The sequence below is a fragment of the Ictalurus furcatus genome, chromosome 15 (genome assembly GCF_023375685.1).
Source record: "Ictalurus furcatus strain D&B chromosome 15, Billie_1.0, whole genome shotgun sequence".
NCBI classification, from domain to species: domain Eukaryota; kingdom Metazoa; phylum Chordata; class Actinopteri; order Siluriformes; family Ictaluridae; genus Ictalurus; species Ictalurus furcatus.
The window spans coordinates 25,145,029-25,167,615 of NC_071269.1; the positions used below are offsets into that span (position 1 = coordinate 25,145,029).

Here is a 22,587-nt window from a genome sequence, read left to right on the forward strand (position 1 = left end):
ATTAACGGTGTGAAATGAGAGCTATGCAGTGACCAAGAAATGTGTTAAATAAATCAAAATGATTTAATAATTTAAAATGTTAACAATATTCCTGAGGAAGCTCGGGACAGCAGCATCTCAACCCACATCATGACTAGTGTCACCCTTCACAAATAAATTAAGCTCCCCACAGCTTCTACATAAAAACTACCAGGCTAGCTGTGGGAAGATATATTTTGGACATGTGTGTGTGTATGTATATATATATATATAGAGAGAGAGAGAGAGATGTGTGTGTGTGTGTATATATATATATAGAGAGAGAGAGAGAGAGAGAGAGCGATGTGTGTGTGTGTGTGTGTATATATATATATATAGAGAGAGAGAGAGCGATGTGTGTGTGTGTGTATATATATAGAGAGAGAGAGAGAGATATGTGTGTATATATATATAGAGAGAGAGAGAGAGAACGATGTGTGTATATAGAGAGAGAGAGCGATGTGTGTATATAGAGAGAGAGAGAGTGATGTGTGTGTGTGTGTGTGTGTGTATATATATATATAGAGAGAGAGAGAGAGAGAGAGATATGTGTGTATATACAGAGAGAGCGGTGTGTGTATATATATATAGAGAGAGAGAGAACGATGTGTGTATATATATATATAGAGAGAGATATGTGTGTATATAGAGAGAGAGCAATGTGTATATATATATATAGAGAGAGAGAGAGAGAGAGCGATGTGTGTATATATATATAGAGAGAGAGATGTGTGTATATAGAGAGAGAGAGCGATGTGTGTATATATATATATAGAGAGAGAGAGAGAGATATGTGTGTATATAGAGAGAGAGAGCGATGTGTGTATATATATATAGAGAGAGAGAGAGAGATGTGTGTATATATATAGAGAGAGAGATATGTGTGTATATATATAGAGGGAGAGAGAGATATGTGTGTATATAGAGAGAGAGAAATGTGTGTATATATATATAGAGAGAGAGAGAGAGAGAGAGAGCGATGTGTGTGTATATATATATATATATAGAGAGAGAGAGAGCGATGTGTGTGTATATATATATATAGAGAGAGAGAGAGATGTGTGTATATATATAGAGGGAGAGAGAGATAGGTGTGTATATATATAGAGAGAGAGAGATGTGTGTATATATGTATGTATATAGATATGTATGTATATATATATATATAGAGAGAGAGAGAGAAAAATATATATATAAATATATCAACCATAAATGTCTTTAGGGCAATAAAATGTTAATATTAAATGTAAAATGCAAAGAACTTTGAATCAGTGTGTGTATATACAGACTCAGTGTTGTAAGCATGAAAAGCGTGTGCAAATATAACTCTCAGAAGTGTGTAGGAAACTAAACATAAATATCATTTTAATTAGGAAAGGTCTTGTTGAAAATCCACACAGTATTTCATCACCAACTACACACGTCAAGCATTTACGTGCTATTAAAAAGAAGAAGAAGAAAATATAGGAACTGACGGATGTTGAACTTGTTTCACAGACTTTCCACAATGCAGTCATAAACGGATAAAAAGTTTGACAATTGTTTTCTTCAGTAAATAAAGATCGTTGAATAAATTGCTTTGATTGGTTTGTAACTTGCGAAGGCTAAATAGAAACATCTGTCTTTGTCTTTGTATACTCTTAAATATTAGGAACGTAACTATAAATGGTTTAAAACGGGTTCATTAATAAACTGAAAAAAATTGCAAGCCTTGGCAAACTGCTGTGATACAAGTGGAATAAAACACTGCTGTTATAGGAAAATCATCAGCGTCTGGGTGGTAACAGTAACGCCGCTTCATCACATCACCACATCATTCTCTATTCCTTTAATTCTTTAATCAAATTGACATTTTGTCATTATCATATATTCTAAAAAATAAAGAAATAAACACATAAAGCTAACAATTTATTGACAGAACAGCGTGTAAATATTCTTTAATATTATAGTTAATGGGGTTTTTTAAATGTATTTTTAAACCTGTTTACAAGTTCTCAGGTAATCCATGTGCCTCTGACACGCCTACCTGCTCCAGCACACCTGAATTATCTCGTTAACTCATTAAGAAGTCAGGTGATGAAGCGAGAGTGCTGGAGGAGACAAGCAGAAGCACTCTTAAGTCTGAGGAGGTTCCAGTAGCCTGTGTTTTCAGTCGTTGTGATTAATCTACCGTTTCTGTCCCGGTCTGAAGTTAAGATTATCGATCGTTGTTATTAATGAGTTGGAGGTGATGGAGCAGGCCGTGTTTCCTCCAAGAAGCTGCCAGCTCTCCCTGAGGAGCATCCTCTCTGTACATGACCAGCCGGTGTGTGAGGAGCAGGCCTGGGCGCTTTGCTATCAGCTCTGCTCGCTGCTGGAGAGGAACTTCAGCCTGAACGATGGTCAAACTTACGGCTCATGGAAAGGTTTCAGGCTCCCGGGACCGGAGGGGATTTTCCTCTCCTCGGATGGTAACATCTCTCTGAGGATCGAGCACGGCAAAGTGGGTAAGATGTCCAGGTTTCCGCGTTCTCTCGGGGAACTGGGGCGGTGTGACGGAATGGAGTCTCTATCGCCATCCTGAATTGTTTGATTTCATCTTACACCACAGCAAGTTCCCAGCACTAGTTAATTTGATCTATTAAACAACAATGTGTTGTACTATTTATCCATTTATAGTTACTTTTAATGCTGTGGGACACTCCTGACACAAGTTAGTTCCTGTTCTCACTTATGTTATAGCAGCTATAAACAGTTCCCCTCACCAGCCTCTCTTTTTTTTATTCTATCTGTCTTCCCTCTCTCTTACTTGTCTTGTCTGTGTCTTGTCTGTGTCTTGTCTGTGTCTTGTCTGTGTCTTGTCTGTGTCTCCTTGTCTCTGTCTGTGTCTCGTCTGTCATCTGTATCTCGCCTGCCTGCCTGTCTGTCTGTCTGTCTGTCTGTCTGTCTCACCCCTGTGTCTGTGCCAAAAAAAAAGCCCCACGAATCGTAAACTCCTTTTATCCTGAAAATGTAAAGTTCCAGTTTTACACTGGAGACTCCTTCCCTGAATGTTAAATAAACACCTTTCTCTTTACAGACATTTTCTCCACCCCATGACTTTATACTCATTTTTACGTGAGTCTGTGACCTGTGTGCTGTACACGTCCCTGAGAACGAGCGGGTACTATAGAAATGACTTGTGTACGGTACCTGTATGGTAAAGTGCTTGAAGAGCCACAGTTGTAGCACTTCTAAGGAGTTAGAATTTACACTTGCGTCCGAATGTTTTCATTCAGGAGTCCAGGGAAAAGATTTCTGATGACTGACTTCTATCTGTAGAAATTAATTAACTAGCAGAAAAATCACATCTAAGTAATGCATTATTAAAAGTGAAGGAAACCTTTAAGTCGTCCCCTTGTGTCTGCAGTATCGGAATAAACCATTAAAAAAATCTTAAACTTGGGGATCATTGGAGGATTATCATTGGAGGATTATCATTGGAGGATTATCTTTGGAGGATTATCATCGGAGGATTATCATCAGAGTCTTCAGTTGTAGGAAGCCATGAGTTAACCCGTTTGCTGCTTCTAGCAATTTAATTCAATTTAGTTCTGTTTTATTTTATTTATAAAGTGATCGTAACAGTGCACCTTGTCACCAAGCAGCCTTGCAGATATCCGCAGATGGATTTACATTGATCCCTTTTTAAAAAAGAAATAAACAAATAAAATTTGAGCCATTAAATGTTTTAAGGATAACGTTTCTTGTAAACAATGGTCACAATAAAGCTGCACTGTTAAAAAAATAATAATCGTGATATGATCAGATGTTGGCCGTGATATGATGATGGTGCTTTATATTTTATTTTTTTATTACTTTTTAGTAATAAATAATTTTATTAAAATAAAAATAATCATAAGATTAATATAACAAATTATAGTAATAAAAATTACTATTTATTACTTTATCTTTTTAAATTTTTTTACATTTATTTTTAAATTTCATAATCTGCACTACTCCTTTTTTTTTTTTTTTTTTTTTTTTTTTTTTGTTTTTTTGTACCAGTGGATTAATTTATCCTTTTTCCTCATTACGTGAGAAGTTTGCAATGAAAACACGATGTGTTTTGGTGATTTTGTTATTAAAGCCTCAGTCAAGAGAAATCTGCTGAGGCATATTGTGTATGTTGAAGATATTCAAGTCCTGTGATCTTTCTCCACGCCACTCACCTTGTCATGCTTTTCCCTCTCGCTCCCTCTCGTTTCTTCTCTCGGAGCAGAACGCCAGTTTGTAATCGAGACCGAGGCTCAGGTAAGCATCAGGTTTAACCTCATGAATATTCGCATCCTGCCTGAAACACTCAGGGTTAGCAGTGTGGCTCTTTTTAATTCAGACTGTAGACTACGTGGGTCGTCTGATGTACTCGTGCCTGGACTGGGGCCTCGGTGCAGACGTAGAGCGAGAACTGGATGAGACGCTGGAGCTGCTGGTGGATCAGATGACCAAGGTGGACCTCCGGCTGGGCGCAGAACGCAGTCTCCAGACCATATGCACCATCTCCGAGGTCCTGCAGGTACAGATAATGGTTTAAAACCTTATCATCTTTTAAGCCATCTATCCTTTCTAACTTTGGGGCTTTTTTTGTTGTTCTTCTCCTCTTCCTTCTTGACTTGGCTAATATTCACTTTTACACTACGGTGTTGTTGACTTCTCGGTTCTGATTGGTCGGAATCTGGATGTGCGGCTGCAAATCGCAGGTTTAAGGAAATTCGCTCGTTCCAATACGTTATGGTTTCTATAGTAACGGTTCATTCGCTGGGACTTGTACTTGTGACACGAACGGATTAAAAATAATGTGTGCGATCCTTCATATAGTGACGTTTTCTGTCACTTAACACTTTATGGAAGGAGTCTCCAGTGTCAGTGCTTTGTGACAATCATGGGTAAAGCTGTAGCTTTTGTCCGTCTTCAAGACAGTGGCGTTTATGCTTTGTGTTTTCTCAGTAACATGACAAGCTGCGATTCTTAAAAATAAATAAATAACAATAAAAAAAATTAAGATAAGTCTTAATTTCGAAAGCGAGTGAACTGGCTGCTCAAACAGAACTGAGAACAGGAGCCATCTTGTTTCACGGGCGTTAAACGTAACTATAAATGGATAAAATCATAGCCCATCATTCTTTAAAAAATAGAAAATTGTCATCGTTGCCAAACCCCTGTAGAATAAAACGCATCAGAACGGTAACAGGAGCTCCACTTCATCACACCATCCCGTTGATGATCGATTATTTTCCTGTAGTGTCTTATCCCTTACGTAGCTACTGTATGTAATTCTTGTCTCCTGAGGTTTATTTGCTTGTGCGGTAACTAATTTTTTTTCTGTAGTCCAGTTCCACATACAGTAACGTTAACGTTTCGTTAAACACTCTTGGTCCCCGTGCAGGTTTGTGAAGAGCGCCTTTATAACCCGAGTCAGGCGACGCAGCATTACAGGAGCGTCTGCGCTACGCTTTACTCTCACACCGTCGAGCTCTGCAACTACCTGCAGATCATCCAGCACACCCAGGAGGTGAGGAACGGTTCGGTTAAAGATCTGAACACACTGTTGTGGAGTGTTTCATCGGAGTTTAGCATTGTGTTGCCCAGGGGTTCCCAAACTTTTCCAGGGCAAGGCCCCCAAAAATGGCATTAACGTTTGACCCGAGGCCCCCCTTTTTGCAAGATGTCTTTAAAACCCATTAAAAATACAGACTTCTGAATATATCCCCCTTTTTATTTATTTTTTTTATTAATAATTACATCTTTACATTAGGAATTGATTGTGTGTGTGTGTGTGTGTGTGGGGTTGTCTGAGAGTGAGAATTTATTTTTCACACCAAATTGTTGAGGCGCCCCCTGGCGGCCCTCACTTTGAAAACCACTGATGTAGCTTACTAAATCTAACTCTGGAGGTATATTTGATCTATAACATGGCCTTGGTTTTATTTCAGTGTATGAACGTATGCGCACATTGTTTAAAGTAAAACGACTGAGGTCAGGGCGTCATTTTAAACTTTGCATAATGCTAATTCGGACTAATTTATATCGCATGTGGTGGTTTTTATAGTTTAATACCCCTTTTTACTTCAGTTGAACCAATCAGTATATGATTAACAATCGGCAATAATTAAAAAAAATCTTTATGAAGAATACGTATCCACGTTTATTTAAAAAAATAAAATAAAAAAAAAAAAGCAAGCGTGATCGATCAAGTTTTCTGTAAGGACACGTGTTCACTTAACATTTTATGGAAGGGGTCTCCAGGGTCGGTGCTTTGGGTGTTCAGGATGGAGGAGTTTTACGCTTCGTTGTGGGTTTTTGATAACGTGATGAATGGAAGTTATTTATTTAAGTGCAAATATAAACGGGTGACGAACCTCATTCTTTAATAAATAGAGAATTGGAATCGTTGGTAGAATTGCCGTAGTTTAAGAGGAACGAACCGATCCATGACTTGCTGATAGCGCTGACTCCAAGTACTTCATCACGGCACGCTAGCCCGTCGTTGATCTATTTTCCAGTAACAGCACGACGCAGTGGTTGAACACTGAACAGCAGAAGTTAAACACTGTGTTTTCCAACAGAATCTGCAGAAACTGATCGTGGAATCGGAGAACAGTCTGGTGCCGGATATGACGACTAACTGGGTGAGGAAAGATTCATAGAAAAATTATGCTTTGTGATTTTTTTGGGAACTCTTTAATTCAGGAAGTAGATCTGTACATCACTGCGCTGTGTTCAATGACGCGCAGGGGTTCACGTGGAAGCACCTGATTGACGAGTTGAGCAGAGGCGTTGTCCTGCACCCTCCGAGGGACAAAGTGAACACCGGCGTCCCTCTGCCCTCTGTGGACACGTCTCCTTTCAGCCAGCTCCTGCAGGACATCCAGCTCAGACGCTACACGCTGCGCAAAGTGAAGGTCATGTTGCAGCGCTGCGGTGTTTTTGGGTTCTTGTAAAAAGCGTCCACCGGCTTTCACTTTCCGAGAGCGCACAGCGTGAAGGAATTCATATTAGAGGTTTAGAAACGCAAACCATTTTTAAAATGAAGAAATTTAGAATGATTAATTAATAGAGAGGACACCGATCTGATACCCGTTATCGGTATCGGGTTGACACCAGCCAAAAAAAAAAAAACCAAACGTTGGATCGGATATCGGAGAAAACGTATCGGATATCCGATCCTGTGACAAACAATTGGAATTGGAAAAGATTTATTTTTGCAGCTTGTTTACATGTAACCAGACTTTACTTTTAGTTAGGACTGGATTTTATTTTATTATTTGTTCTTTATACTACATTAAATGTATTATATTTACAATGCAGAGTGACTAACTTTTAAAGCTTGGTAGTTTTCAAAAAACCCAATGTATCAGATGGGGCGGGGTCTGTATCCACTGATGCTCCAGGTTTCAGTATCAGTTAATTTCCTGCTAAACTTACGAACTGCCGCTTTAAAACAACGTCCTACATGGACGCTGAAAAACCACCGCACTCTTGTGTATTTTTATAGTATCTTAAGATGTGTCGCAATCTGAAAACTGCAATCCGATCTAATTTTCCCTTCAGTAGCTGTAGGGACTCGATTAAAATTTTTTTTTTGGTCTTTTTTTAAACACTACCATGTGCCTTTCTTATAAAATCCTAAATAATATTTTTACTTATTGATCTTTATTTATTTATTTTTTATATCTCTCCCTAAAAGAGCACCAAGACGGGGTTTTTGTAAATTTTCTTTTCTTTTTTTTTTTTTTTTGTGTTCCTTGTATCGCCCCTGCTGGAATATGAACTGAATATGAATTTTGTGTAGTTTTATTTCTCACTTATCACACTTTGTACACAGTGGAAGTATTTGAATGAATATTGTTGTTGCGTGAAGGTGTTGGAGAACGGTGGTACAGAGCGAGGAGCCGATCCTTATCAAGCGCTGCTGGACGTTATACGGTCGGGGCCTAAACTGCGGCCGGTCAGTTTCTGGACCTTTTTTTTTTTTTTTTTGATGGTGTAGTCTGGTACTAATAAATTCACATTTTATCCAAAGTGCATATTTCTGACACGGTTCTGGAATTTGAACTCGCAACCTTCTGTTCGCGAGCGTGAAGTGTTCTGAGCTCTATTTATTCTGTATAGAGGTCCATCCGGTAAACTCGCACTGTGGTGGAAAACTTGATTTCCATTATTCCTGAAGTGTCTCCCTGTCGCTCAGGTGTCGGAGCGGAAGCTTAAACCGAGAGTCCAGAACCAGAAGCACGAGGTCAGTCTGCACGAACTGCTGATGCAGGAAATCCGCTCCACTGACCCGGTGAAGCTCCTGTCCTCGTGTCAAAGGAGAAGGCCACGCAAAGGTCCGGTTGTTCGTGTCTGTGTATCTGTCCCCATCTCTGTCTCTCATGCTGCGTTTGACTAAAAGCTCGTAACTCGGAATTTCAGACCTCTGACTAGGAAAACCCAACTGGGAATTCCTAGTAGGAAACTCTGGGATGATCCCCTAGACCCCGAGTTCAGCAAGTGAGGTCGAATCAACATGGCTGCTCACGGCATGAACGGTGAACCCGGTAGCATTTTGTAAAACGTTTTCTAGATCGGATAACGTGCAGATGTGTTCGCTTGTTCAATTTATAACCCTGACTCTACGACTCACTGTTTTAAGGAGGAACATGTCCATCACGCCCCCTCCCCCCTCCAATTTTGACCATTGAATACAGGGACTTCTGAAATGGCGTAATTCTGAGTTACGACTCTTTCCACGTCCGAGTTGAATGCAGCATTATGTAGGCCTGTGTTCCTTTTAAAATGTATGTTGGATAAGTTTGCATTATGGGTAATGCATGCAGGGCCTTGATTCCAACAAAAATTTTCTGGCGTTTCGGAACCTACCCTAACGAGACCTGAACTGAACTCCTTAAATGACGAAAACCGGGAATAATGTTTTTAATTTGATCTGTAGAAACCGGATCTCCGTCTCACTCGGTGGACGACGGCACGTCACCTGTGAAATCCCTGACGTCCGTCTGTGAAGATACTAACAAAGACGTGTCCTTTCTTCTGAATGCAGTTCACAGCTCCAGCCAGGAGGGGGCACCATGCCGAGTAAGGGCAGAACACAGCTTGTTTTTGGTTTTTTTTTGTTTAAGTATCTTTACCATTAACTAACCCTGTGGATTGTTTTGTTTTTAAATTAGGAAACGAGGTGTAAAGATGGTTCTTCTCCACAAGAGGACAGTTATACAGGTAAATCAAGCCGTTCACTTTGGTTTAACTTCTAATTTCTTCGAGCGTTTCAGTTCGCGTTACTACCACAAAAGATCGAGCTATGTAGCCACATTTCCATGAACATATATATTTTGTGATATTGCGTTAAACACTGGTTGGAAATGCTCCTTTACTATCCTGGTGTTCTTTTAAATGCATGTCGTATAAGTGCATTATGGGTAATACATGCAGGACCTTGATTACAGAGTAAGTTAAATTAATTGTTCTTGTTGGAAATGTTACTGCATCTTAAATGGGTTTTTTTTTTTTTTTTTTTTTTTTTGAACATTCAAAAAACCTCAACAAGACTTGAACTGAGTTCTTAAATGAGAGAAACAGGAATCGTGTTTTTCACCGGCTCTGTAGGTATAACGTTATACACGGTGCTTAATTCGCCGATGTTTTGTGTGATCTTCCAAGTTAAATTTGCAACTTGGATGGAAACACAGCTAGTGTTCATCTTTTCTCTCGAGCAGTTTGTCAAAAAAATAAAATAAATTTCCTCCTATTTTGCCCTGGCTGGTTTAAAGTAGGCGGGGCTATATTAAAATGATGAAATAATGAGATGGAGGTAAATAACAAGGGGGGGAAAAAAGAAAACGGACACGAATACAGAATAACAACTCCTTGCATTTCCAACACAATATTCAAATTAAATAGCTGAAAATTAAATTAAAACCTGAATTCGAACTTGTCTAACATTCAGAGCGGTTGGTATACGTGTTAGCATGGGTAAGCCCCGCCCCTTACTTTCAAGAATGACGGCACATCGAGATACGGTTTCGTTTTTGGTATCCGTACATCTGAGCACACGCTGTCCAATCAAAGTACAAATTACACAAAAGGACTGATGATGGAACCATGAGTTTATTGGGTTTTACATTTTAAAAAAATAAATAAATAAAATAAAGGGGTTATAATTTGTTAAACCATGATCCCAGTACAGCATTATAGATCTGGGGGGGGGGAGCCAAGCCATGAATGTACTTGTCTATCTACTGTACTGTGTGTGTTTGCCCCATGTTATTATTTAATATGCCACTAATCAAATGAAATGAGATCTACTGCATTGCTCAACGCTAATAATTTAATTGTCGAGCTGTTTGTGGATGTTAACTTTTAGCCTCGTTTCACCAAATAACACAACGTTAACGGCTTGCTAGTTTATCCTCGTCACCTTGTAGTGTTTCATTGAAATAAATTGTAAATATCTCCTGGCCATGTACGTCGGTTCTCGAAGGGGTTCCTTACAAGGTTCTGTGTCAAACCTTCTCTGACTGTACTGTACTCCTAAACATCTTCATTACAGGGTAACGCACTCGCTGGAAAGCGCTATCTGCCCTCTTCCACATACTGTGCATGAGAGCATGGACTGCTAGGATTGGTTAGAGTTGCTGTGATTGACGGGGTAGAGAGAGCATGCCCCTCCCACCCAGAGAGAAGGGCCAGTTTTGCTCTCTTGGCTCCCAGCGATGGACGGAGCTGGTAGTTGAAATTATGAAGTTGGGACACTTTCTGTGACCTCTTACCGGTTGTATGTGGAGAATTACAAGTTGCAGCATCAGTCCTCAAAAAATGATGATCTATGATCCGCGTTAATTTATTGACTTCTTTTTTTCCCCTAAGGGTGTACTGTTGATTTAATGCTCATCACACATCTTGGATCGTGCAATCAAAAAGTTAAACCTGTAACCGCAGACTAAGGTGTCGCCTCAGGTCCAGATCTGATCGTGCTGTGATGTGCTTCAGCAGGTTCATCTGTGAGGAATCTGAGCTTCTTTCCTGCTCTCTCCTCCACACCACTGAGTCTGTCCGAAGGGTGCAGGCTTTCCCGAGGAAAACGGCGTGCACAATCCTTGCCCAGCAACCCGGAGGTTCGCCAGCTCGTAAGTGAAGAACCTTCAACGTGTGGGGTGTTTTTTGTTTTTTGTTTTTTTTGTTTTTTTAAAGAAGACTTCAAGATAGTTGATTGTGGGGTTTTTTTGTTTTGTTTTGTTTTTTTTGGAAAGGCATTGAAGAATAAAGTTTCTGTTCCCACAACGATTGCTGATGTCATCAAAACACACTACAGGAAGGAGGGGAAGTTGTCGTGTGATCCGTACGGGAACTGGCGGGTGAGTCGGGTGGGGGGGGGGGTGATTTCATATCAGGTCAGTGTTCAGACTTCTCTTTTATAGAGAAGGTTAAACTCAAATCAACTTTAAAGTGCCCCTGGTGTTGAAATTCAGATTTGTTTACCTTCTCATATTTGCACTTGTTCGTATACTATTTGTAACTTGGGCTCATTCCCACTGATTTTATATATTTATACTTCTATAGTATTTGTAGCTTAAGTTCTTTTCATCTTGAACATGTGAATCAGTTTGAGATTATGAAATTCAAACTAAACGTGCTATTTGAATAGTTTACGCGATGTCAGGAAATGCCGAAACATTTACCATAAAAGCTGATTTGGTCACATTCCCACGTACAAGGACCCTTTTTTTTTTTTTTTTTTTTTTTTTTTCCCCCAGCGTGGCTGTTAGTGATGGGAATTCCGACTCTTTTCAGCGAGTCGTTTGACTCGTCTCACCGATAAGAGTTGACTCCTAAACAGCTCAATGCCTCTTTTAAAATGTTTTTCGTTTTTTTTTTGGTTTGTTTTAGATAAACTTGGTCATCTTATGACCAGCGATTGTTCTGAGCCCTAGGTTTTCCTGCTGCATTTGTTGTTAAAATGGATAAACCAACATGAAGATCAGAGAGCTGTCTATGGGAGAAAAGCCAGCCATTTTGAAGCTGAGAAAAGCTTCTCAGCCATCCGCTATCCGGGCCATTGCAACAATTTGGAACTGTTGGTCTTGAAAAAGGGAAAAAAAAAAAAAAACCACTGGTGTAATAACAACCTGACATTAAACAGACAAACTTTGCATAAAGCTGGAGACTCACCATAGACAGTTATTGCAAGCAAAGGATCTGCAGCCAAATATGAAGTTATTTACTTTAAGAACAGGTAGTCTTATATTTTTGCTCACCTAAAATTGGATGGTCTGATGTCACCTTTTGCATGTTCTAAGTTGATTTTAAGATATCAAGATGAAAATATCAGGAAATGAAGGCTGAAAATCTGATCTATCGTCTTGTGTTGTCTTCAGTGTATAGCACAAACAAATGAAGCCTTGGTGTTCCAATACTTTTAGAGGGGACTGTATGGCTGAACTCTTAACTCCTACATTCTAATGCACAGTACTGCATTTTACTGTATTTTATAAATTCTATTAAAATGATTGTAAAATTAGTCAGACTACAAACAGAACAAGGAATTAAGCTCTGTAGATGCAGCTTCATTCAATTTTTATTTTACTGCTTTTAAATGTTTTAAAATCGCTACACACACTTGATCACTTGCCTTGTGCACTACCGAGCAGTGTTCAAGAGCGACAAGTCAAACTTCTGGTTTGTGGAAATTTCGTTCCGTTACCTAATACGGGTAAACCTACAGGTTTGGTGAAATAAGGGTGTTCACGTAGCGTGATCTTAAAATCTCCCGACCAATCGGGTCGCAGCTCGGAGAACAACGTGCGGTTAGAAATTGTAGCCGTACTCGTCCGGGAAATGTAAAGGGCTTTAATACGTTCAATCGGATATTTTAGTTTTCTGCCACTCAACTCTTTGTTAAATACTTTTATTGAATATAGAACAATTTATTTTTAATGCTAAATAATTGCAGATATTTATCTACTACTAGCTTGGCCAGCAATTTTCTGTAGGAAAAGTAAGAATGCTCGATGGAATGTGACTTTTTTTTTTATTTTTATTTATTTATTTTTATTAGCAACACTACATTTATTGTAAAACGGAAGTGTTTTCTTTTTTTTGTTTTTGTTTTTTTTTCCCCTCCACAGATTTGTTCATGTTGTGCAAAAAGAAGTTTGTATTTCACCTGGCACAACTTCTGCTCTCTGTGCAATAGGTACGGTTTCACCTTCCTGTGTCTGATTTTAGCATTAGCCTGGCGAATTCTGTGGGTTTTTAATGATCTCTCTTATGGTCTGTCAACAGGGTTGTGTGTCCAGAGTGTTGTCTAGAGGTAGGTAGGTTTTCTTACCGCAAATGAACTCGATCAGCCAAGACGTGTGATGTCTAAAGATTGCTTCTTTAGTTTTGGAGGCCCTAGTGGTAATGGAGTAACCCTTGCCTCGGGAATTGTACTTTATTAAGTAGTTTACGGTATAACCGGTATAATTGTGTATGTTTTGAGTAAATACTCTAGTACAGTACTCTAGTTCTACTTTGTGTGTGCTCGCTATTTTCCTCTCCTGACTTTAGTTTGTTCGTTATATTTAACTTCTTGACTGGCAACACAGACCTGGCACCAACTCCTAATCACTGAGGCCAGTGGGAGGGACGTGGAGCACACGTCAAGCACGTGACGTAATGTTAACAACGCATCCAACGCCGAACCTGCACGAAATTCTTGGAAGACCAAGAAGGTTCCAAGAATATAGTTAATAATAATAATTTCTTGCTCAAGTACACATTGATTCAGGGTTAAAACCTGGGTTGACCGAGAAAGTTAACCCGTTATGCGTCATGAAACCTGTCAACCTTAATGAACCAGGGTTGGATTTGTTTGGTTTTGTCAACTCAAACCTTACTCTTCGTTTGTTCAAGTCGCTTCGTGAAACAGTCTCCGAACGCTGGAATGTTAAACAGGTGGCCATCTTGGATAACTGGACTCCGCCCTCTGAATCTATGCCCCGAATCAGATTTTATTTTTTGGAATTTGGAATTTTAGCTCCAAGCTGCAGGCTAAGTGATTGTAGATGGTAATAAACTTCATTGTGTAAAAACTAACAGGTACATATAATATAAACTCATTGGGTCAAATAACGTAATGATTCTTACATTTACAGTTTGATGCTTTTCTGCAGTGGGTTTTCAGCGAGATGGGCTTCCTTTACTCGTTATACTCGTAGCTCCAGTCCAAAACCAAAGAACCGAATGACGCCTTGGCTGCTTGATGACATTTGCATGAGTTATATGTTTCACTGAAGTGGTGTGGGGTTTTTTTTATTTTATTTATTTTTTTTGTGTGTATGCGTCTTGTCTTTTGCAACAAAGCTGCGTCTACCATTCAAATGGTGCATCAACCTTCCTATAAGCTTCTTTAAGAAGATCGTGTTGAAGAAAGAATCTGAGGAAAGTCAGAGACTGTTCTGGAACGAGCGATGGTCGTGGGATCCTTCCCGGTGAGTCAGGAATACATTTTTCCTTACAACTCCAGTCAGGAATTTCAGCACATACTTGTCTTTGGGAGGTTTCCTGTTAGGATACACTGATTTAAACCTCATGAATGGGATGAACTGAACTGAATTGAAGAATGTTTGTGTACCTGATAAACTTGTGACTCGGTGTATATTAAAATCAATCTGGAACATCTCATTGAGTTTGAAAAAGACCGACTGTAGCTTTAACCACACCAGAGTATTCTTCGAGTGATTTTTAATGAACGAGCGAACGAATGAATGTAAATCTTGTGGTGTTCAGGGTTCCTCTGGTTCTGGCGTCGTCTCGCGTGTCTGGTTCTGTCGCTCCTCACGCTCTGGCTATGAGAGACTGGCATAATCAAGACATGTGTGTTGGATGTCAGGGGCTTCTCCTGGAGGCGTGCGACTCACCAGCGCCACCTTTCACAATTAAAGCTCCTCAAGAGATTTAAACTTTTTTTTTTTTTTTTTTTTTTTTCCTCTCTCTTCTCCATCTTCTTGATTCTTCTAGTCTTTTTTATTTGTATATTAACAAACGGTATTGCAAATGCAGGACACTGCAGAATTGTTTGGTTTATTTTTGTGTTTTTTCCTTTTCCACGTCTGATATTGGCGCTTTTAAGCCCTCTTAAACACTGTTCCTTTAGCTACCTGTCACTGTGGTGTGTCGTCGTTGTTGTTGTTATTGTTTTTGTTTATTTATTTGTTAGATTTTCTTGTTCTTGGCTGCTAAAGCACAGTGGCATTTAATATTAACAGTGTCCTCATTGTACAGAATATTTAACTTTTTTTTTTAAATAGCATTTTTAAATATCAGAATGGAAATAAATACTCGATTTTTTCATATTTGACAGTGTCTTGTCTGTGTTCTCTTGTTGAGGGTTCTGCTCATGTTTTGGAAGAACAAGGACAAAAACAATCAAGTGGAACCGATCTTAATTGACGTGTCTATTCAGTGAGGTCACTCTGATGTAATGATTTTGGTTTGGGAACACTGTGGAACTTCCTGTAATCGATAAACATGAACTGAACTTTAATACGCTCCTGAATGCTGGAAGGTTATGGAGGCGACCATCTTGGAAAATATGGAGCACGTGGATCGTCAAGTCGCTCGTTGGAACTTGGTACCCTCTTGTGTGTGGATCAAATGTTCTTTAAGGGTTCTTTGCATAATTAGGAAGCCAAGTATCCTTAAGTGTTCTACTTGTAACCCAAGTGGGGCAACCAAAGAACCCTTAAAGGTCCCCTGAAGAACTCCAAATTATTAATTTCTCTTAATCTAGAACCATTTTGGCCATATAGTGTAGCTAAAGTTTGTGGACACTTCTTCCCAGATTTATTCCCCCTCTGCTGTTTATAATAAGCTCCTCCACTCTTCTGGGAAGGCTATCCACTAGATTTTGGGGTGTGGCTGTGGGGATTTGTGTTCATTCAGCTACAAGAGCGTTAGCGAGGTCATGTTGGGTGAGGTGTCCTGGGGTGCAGTCGACATTCCAAAGGTATCCGGTGGGGTTGCGGTCAGGGCTCTGTGTAGGACACTCGAGTTTTTCCACCTTCTTCCAACCTTAACACACAATGTCTTCATGGAGCTCGCTTTGTACCCAGGAGCATTGTCATGCTGGAACAGGTTAAGGGAAACTGTAATGCTGCAGCATACAAAGATATTCCATACAATTATGCTTCCAACAAAGTTTTGGGAAGAACCACATATGCATGTGATGGTCAGGAGTCCATAAACTTTTGTCCATAGTGTATCTTGGTACACTCTCTTGGAAAAAGGGTTCTTCAACAGTTCTTTTAGAAGCCTTTTGATAAATATGGGTTCTACTTCTAACCCTTTCCAAAACAACAGGGAAACACTTTGTTGTAGAGTTCTACATATGACCTTTTAAAGGGTTTCCCCCAAGAGGGACAACAAAGACCCCTAGATGAAACTTGGAGTGTATGTTCTAAATGTATTTGACCATTTAGCTACCGAACTTCAATCTGCTGGGGGGTGGGGTTGTTCTTTTAAAGGTTCTTTTTTGGATAATTTAAGGGCTACGTTTGTGGAAAGGGAGATCTACGTGCAAGCTTGCTCATCCTAACACGGTCTACTTATTTGAAGGTGAAACGGTTTAAATTTAAAGGGGTTTATACATTTTTATTTATGACTGAACTGTCCCATTAAACTTTAATTCAGTTCAGTATTTAAGTACTAATCTCAAAATGTGTAGTATTCCAGTATGAATATCAACCGTTATTCCTTTTCACTGGTGCATTAATCAGGGAAACAAGTGTAGTGCTTTTATAAAATATCAATAATAATGAAAAACTAGCTTGTTCATGAACTAATGTCCTTTTAAAGTACGATGATGCAATTTCCTGTTAGCCATGTATTTCGAAAGTGACTATTTTTGCTATATAGAACCCTTTTTTTTTTTTTTTAAATTATTTTACTTTTTTTTTAAAAACGGGTTTGTAATAAAGGGACATTAATTGTATTTCCTTAACAACTAATGTATATAGACACTCTATACATTTATAAAAGATGATAAATGTTATATTAACATTTTAAGAAACTAGAACTGCAACTGATTTTATAAGATTAGTGATACGGGTCATTTTCATTCTAATTTTTATTATGGTTTTTTTTTTTTTTTTGTTCCTCAAAGTGTTTTTCTTTGACAGAATATTAATTAGGTGTTATATCGGGGAAGCCGAACACGCTTCATAGCTTGACGTCTGTGGTTCACGTCCTTACTAAACATGTTATTTGACAGCAGACTAAAGGGGATTTTGTTAAACCCTTTTAACTCGTACATTACACCGCTTACGGCTTGTGACCTCGTTCCTCCACCCGGTACCTCATCTTCAATAATTTACCAAAACCGAGACACTAAAAATTATATAAACGCACTATTTTAACCATGTTTTGTAACTTATCACATTTTAGCTTGCTCACAAACAAAATATCAGATTATATTATATAAGGTAATAGAAATATTTGTGGGGAGAGATGGATAGATGAGATATATACTTATCCACTGTGGAATTCTGGATTGTGATTGGTCAGAAGGTGTTGAATAATTTACTAGAACAGAAATATTATATTCATGCACTTGCTCTATTATCGTTTCTATAGTAACAGCTCACTCACAGGGACTTGTACAGCGGACGTGCCAAATAAACGGATGGGGGGGGAAACGTGTGTAATCGTTGATGGGGTGAAAATTTTCAGTGTCTCCAGTGTCAGCAGAACAGTCGGAGGTAAATCTGTGTTTTAAGTTTTCCAACATATTCAGAACAGAGAATACACTTCGTGATTTCTCAGTAAGCTACATTTTTATTTTTATTTTGGTCTTATTACCTTCTCAGAGAGAGACTGTTTATATAGCTGCTATAACATAAGTGAGATCAGGAACTAACTCATCTCGCAGGCGCTCCACAACAGTAAATAAAATCATAAATGGGATAAAACTTGGATCTGCTGTTCTTTCTGTACCTAAAAATTGTAATCACTGGTGAATTGCTGTGGTACAAGAGGAATAAAACGCGTTTGGAGGTGCTGTCATAGGAAAATAATCATCTTCAGGATGGTAACAGGAGCTCCGCTTCATCACACCATTATGTCGTTGATTTGATTATTGTCTTATTACAGCATGACAACGTTTTTGGTAATATTGTAAATAGATATATGGCAATTTATATGAATTTTAATAAGGAATTTCTGTAGTTTGAAATATTAATACTGATTATAATACTAGTATCTCTCTGTATGTGACGCTCGGCTTGATTTCAAAATGAGACACTAGTGAAACATTTAACGCTACAAGTCTACATAAATACATAATATAACAAAAGTACTTAATAAAAAAACAAAGCTATAAACTTTAATCTCCGTAACTAATCTAGGATTGTATGTACTGTTTGCTTTATGATGTGGTTATGTGGGTTATTTAATAATTGTACTGGTCTGAACTTGGCCATGTGCAAGTTCTTTCTTCTTTTTTTTCCCTCTTCTCTCTCTCCACCAAACTGGCAACACTGCTATGCAATTCGAGAAAGAATCGGTTCTTTTTGAACGACTCTCGAATCGATTCATAAGATGAATCAAAAGTTTGAGGTTACATTTATTTTATTTATTTTTTTTTTTTTAAAGACCATTTTTCAAAAAATATTTTGACATTTTTAATCATGTTTTTGTCCAATATGGCTTCCCATTTACAAATTTGGAGCAATTCACATGATTTTTAATTTGTTAAGATATACAGGTTAATCTTTCACATATTGATTGGAAGGAAATCTAAGCACATCACGGTTGCGTATTTAACCTTCTGGAAAATTTTGTAAGGTCATCTTGTTTTTGTTTGACCTTGTCATGCGTGATTTTTACCAAACAAATCGTCTTATTAGCTCTTCATTATCTAATATTGTAAATGTCCTAGTTTCATCAATTATTATTGCTGCATAACTGGAACTTTATTTAATAACCATAACGCGCTACTTTTGTAAAGAATGTAAAAGTACAAAGCCACGAGTGTGTATTTTTAGAAGTAAAATTCCTACCTTTTAACGCTGAATAATCAAAACTCCAGTGATTCGATTCCCTTCCACCGACCGAGTTTGAAAGATTCGACTCGGTGAATCGAACTGTTCTACGCATGCGCAGTATCACGAAAGCAGGACTTCGTGTCTGAGACTCGATTGCTCAAGTCTCAATTCTGCCGAGCTTTTTTCGATACCGGCATCTTCTTTTTTTTTCTTCCTCACTCTCCTGTTTATCTCGCTTTTATTTCTCTTCCTGAGATCTCGGAAAGAAATCACGGCACAATGACCGGAGATCACGGACACCACCAGGTAATTCACGTTATAATCACGTTAAAACTCTACAGGGCTGACTGTAATTTGGATCTATTTCCTTTTCTTCGGAGCTGATTTCAGGTCCTGAAATGTTTAGCTGGGGGTTTAAAAAATAAATAATTAAATAAATAAATAAAAACTCGAGTTAAAAAACCTAAGCTTGTAATGATCAGAAATGAAGTATAAAATGTTTAGATTGCAATCCGGCTTCGATAAGCTTTCATGTCAGTCGAATCCATGTTGTAGGTGACATTTTTGATTTCTGCTCTGTGTAATAATATACAGATCAAAATAACCAGAAAATCAACTTATTAACTGTGTTTGCAGGTGGAGTCTGGCTCTCGACTAAATGGTAAGTGCGAAATGAAACAAGAAGTCCATTTTAGACGCGTTTTAATGCTTATTTTTGTCCGTTTTTCTTTGACCAAGGCGGTGAGACTGTTAGTTTTTCGAGAAGCGAAATGGCGTCCCAGAGACTAAGTCCCCTCACCCTCACTCACAGCCGCCTATTGTTCAAAACGAGGGCTCAAAAACACACTTTAAAAGCGATTATTTCTCAATTAAGATCGCTATTTTGATAGACCCGTAGATTATTTTTACAATCCTGACTGTTGATTTGTCCATTTATCACTCTAACCGGCCTTAATTTAGTGTTAAAAGTCGCAAATGGGGGGTTGAGGACTTAGTCTCTGCGCCATTTTCTTTTCCTTTCCATGAGCCGTGTCTCAAACCGCGTGCTCCTCTGCTAAGTAGTGCGCTCCATACGTATCCCCTTAGCTAGTCAGCTAAGCTTCCGGGTCGCTTTTTCTAATAAAAAATGCTTCCATGGGAAAACCCGAGACAACGCCTAAAATCTTAGTCGTCTGTTGTAATATTTCACATACTGTTAAAACACAATAAGCCTGACTTGGTTAGTGTAGGTGGCGTGCTATTTAGTGGAGTAGTGTGCGATTTGGGACGGAGCCTCTCACTGCTTGCTGTGTTATGGAGGCGCTGCAGGGGGAAATGGCTTGCTTTTTAAATGTCTGTCTTTTTAAACCCTTTCAGTTTATATAACTCTGTTTAGAAGCTATGTAGCTTTACTTATTTGTTTGTACACATGAATAGAGGTGAACAGGAAAAGATAATACAGAATATACAACCTTAGTGAGGATGTTTCTTTATTCAGTGCCTCATTGTGTGTATATTTTATATATATATATAAAAAATACAGTCTATAAAGTACCTTTTGTGTGAAGTTTCACTTAATAGACTGATAGTTTGGTGTTTTAAAACTCATTCTGATTCATGTTTACACCGCATACACCGCTGGAGAGAGAGCTGTACTTCTGCAAATCTTCAAATTTGGTCAAAGGTTTTGTGAGAAGATTTTCCTTAGATTTAGCTGATCATTTTATCCAAATAAAGTCCCACATATAGACTAAAATCATACTACAATAAAAAGGATAATGTTATGTTAGTTTTTATCAACTTTTCTTCGGACAATGACGATCCGCTCAGGCCCATTTCATCGAGTTTTACGTCTGGAAATTCGCTTTTATTGCGAATGTGAAATTCACTATATGCGCTCGCTTCATAGGGCGGAGCATCATAACGTTATAGACCCTACATAGTGCACTACACGACTGTTAAAATGACATTTGACCTTGAATAATAACACACCGTCATCGTCGCAGACGTGGTTTTCTCTTTCTTTACGGTTTTTGAAATCGCCGTTTCATCTTATAACCTTAAAAACAAAGATCACGTCTTGAACGTTCCTTTAGGAGTACGTAAACGTTAAGCGGCGACGAATCGGAGCGGTTAATTTCTTCAGTTCGCCGCTCGCAACTTTAGTCCGTGTAAAAAAAATGACTTGTGTTAAACGTGTAGACATTACGAAGGAACGCGAAGCTTGGAAGGCAGTAGCCGAGATCGTTGGTACCTCCAGTGAGTGTACAGCCGGGGAAATAAGTATTTAACGTATCAACATTTTTATTTTTCAGTAAAATATGTTTCCAGTGAGGTTATTCACGTGAAATTTTCACCAGACTTTGGTATTCACTCAAGAAATCCAGAAATATAAAGAATCCACAACTTTACAGTCCATAAGTAAAGTTATGTGTGATAAAGTGGAATGACACGGGGGAAAAAAGTATTGAACACGCTAAGAAAAAGCAGTTCTCCAAGGAAAGGTAAGGCAAGGAACCAGCTGAAATCCGTAAGTAATTATACCCCCTATCTGTGCAAATTAATATCAGCGGGGTTAGTAAATTGATGGTCTATAAAAAGGCTTTTCGTTACCAAGGTGTGACACAAACATCTCATGATGGATGAAAGCAAAGAGCTCTCCCAAGACCTTCACAACCTTATTGTTGTGAAACATATCGATGGAATACGTCTGTGTACTTTTTTGATGTTTCTTTCCATGAAGATTACAGAAACGTGACCGGACGATGTTCCTGTTTAAGCTGTGGCGTTTTGGAATCTGATAAAGTATTGGCACCTTTGCCTGAGCAGTCCAGGCTACTACTGTTAAAACGTGATCGCCTGGTCTCGTACTCTATGCCAGATTGACGGGAGGGATTGCGCAGGGACACGACAGTTAGGAATAATTTTGGGTTTGGATTTGTTAATAAGCGTGCTGAGGTGGAGAAGATGCGTTACATTTGCTACAGGTGCGAAAGATTAATAAATTCATGCTTCTGACAGAAACGTGAACACGATTCGTACGCTCGTTAAGTGGGGTAGAGTTGCTAGGCAACTTATTTTTTTAAATAAAAAAAATATATATATATAGGAGTCTTACAATGTAGCTAGCAAGGGCACTGCTTTTACTTCTTAAATACGCACGTTGTGAAGGTGTGGCAGCATCGCAAACGAGATAAACTCGTCAGGAACATCAACATTGATCTCATGACTAAAAAGTAAACTTGCGCTTAACCACGCTCGGCGTTCAGTCTTTCACGCCGTCACATCACGTATGTGTGGATTATGCTTATTACGTCGTTGTTCTTAACGTGATTCGTGCCTTAATTGAGGAATAAAACGCTCCGTGTTGCGCTGATATTGGAAAATAATCAACTCGAGGGTGGTGTGCTGAAGCAGAGTCACGATTACCACCTGACGGTGATTTCATTTTCCCGTAACAGCGGTCCTGAGGTGTTTTATTCCTCTTAAACCACAGTGATCTACCAACAGTTGCAGTGTTTACGTATTAATGAATGACGAATCGTGCGTTATCCAT

At 38.7% G+C, this 22,587-nt stretch overlaps 2 protein-coding genes across 2 annotated transcripts in view; both read left to right on the forward strand.

The window, feature by feature from the left end:
* The first annotated feature begins 1,153 nt into the window (after window positions 1-1,153).
* Window positions 1,154-19,045, forward strand: zgc:114123 (uncharacterized protein LOC569174 homolog). The gene is made up of 13 exons (XM_053643705.1): window positions 1,154-2,547; window positions 4,318-4,552; window positions 5,423-5,548; window positions 6,603-6,665; window positions 6,771-6,973; window positions 7,395-7,404; window positions 7,829-8,025; window positions 8,191-8,423; window positions 11,014-11,384; window positions 13,155-13,222; window positions 13,312-13,339; window positions 14,374-14,501; window positions 14,800-19,045. Exons 1-13 carry the CDS (start codon window positions 2,249-2,251, stop codon window positions 14,969-14,971), a joined length of 2,133 nt encoding a protein of 710 aa, XP_053499680.1. The 5' UTR covers window positions 1,154-2,248; the 3' UTR covers window positions 14,972-19,045.
* Window positions 19,046-19,275: 230 nt separating this feature from the next.
* The window catches only part of top1b (DNA topoisomerase Ib), a 30,350-nt gene continuing 27,038 nt past the window's right edge, over window positions 19,276-22,587 (forward strand). The window contains exons 1-2 of the mRNA XM_053643255.1: window positions 19,276-19,358; window positions 19,689-19,713. Of these exons, the coding sequence (XP_053499230.1) occupies window positions 19,332-19,358; window positions 19,689-19,713 (52 nt within the window). The 5' untranslated portion in view covers window positions 19,276-19,331. The remainder of the gene's footprint in view (window positions 19,359-19,688; window positions 19,714-22,587) is intronic.

Bases quoted from the DNA above. Each gene is read 5' to 3' on its own strand.
- zgc:114123 (XM_053643705.1), top strand. From the start codon at position 2,249: ATGGAGCAGGCCGTGTTTCCTCCAAGAAGCTGCCAGCTCTCCCTGAGG. The intron at 2,548-4,317 runs GTGTGACGGAAT...AACCTCATGAAT, and splicing joins TCTCTCGGGGAACTGGGGCG to ATTCGCATCCTGCCTGAAAC. The intron at 13,340-14,373 runs GTAGGTAGGTTT...TTTGCAACAAAG, and splicing joins GTCCAGAGTGTTGTCTAGAG to CTGCGTCTACCATTCAAATG.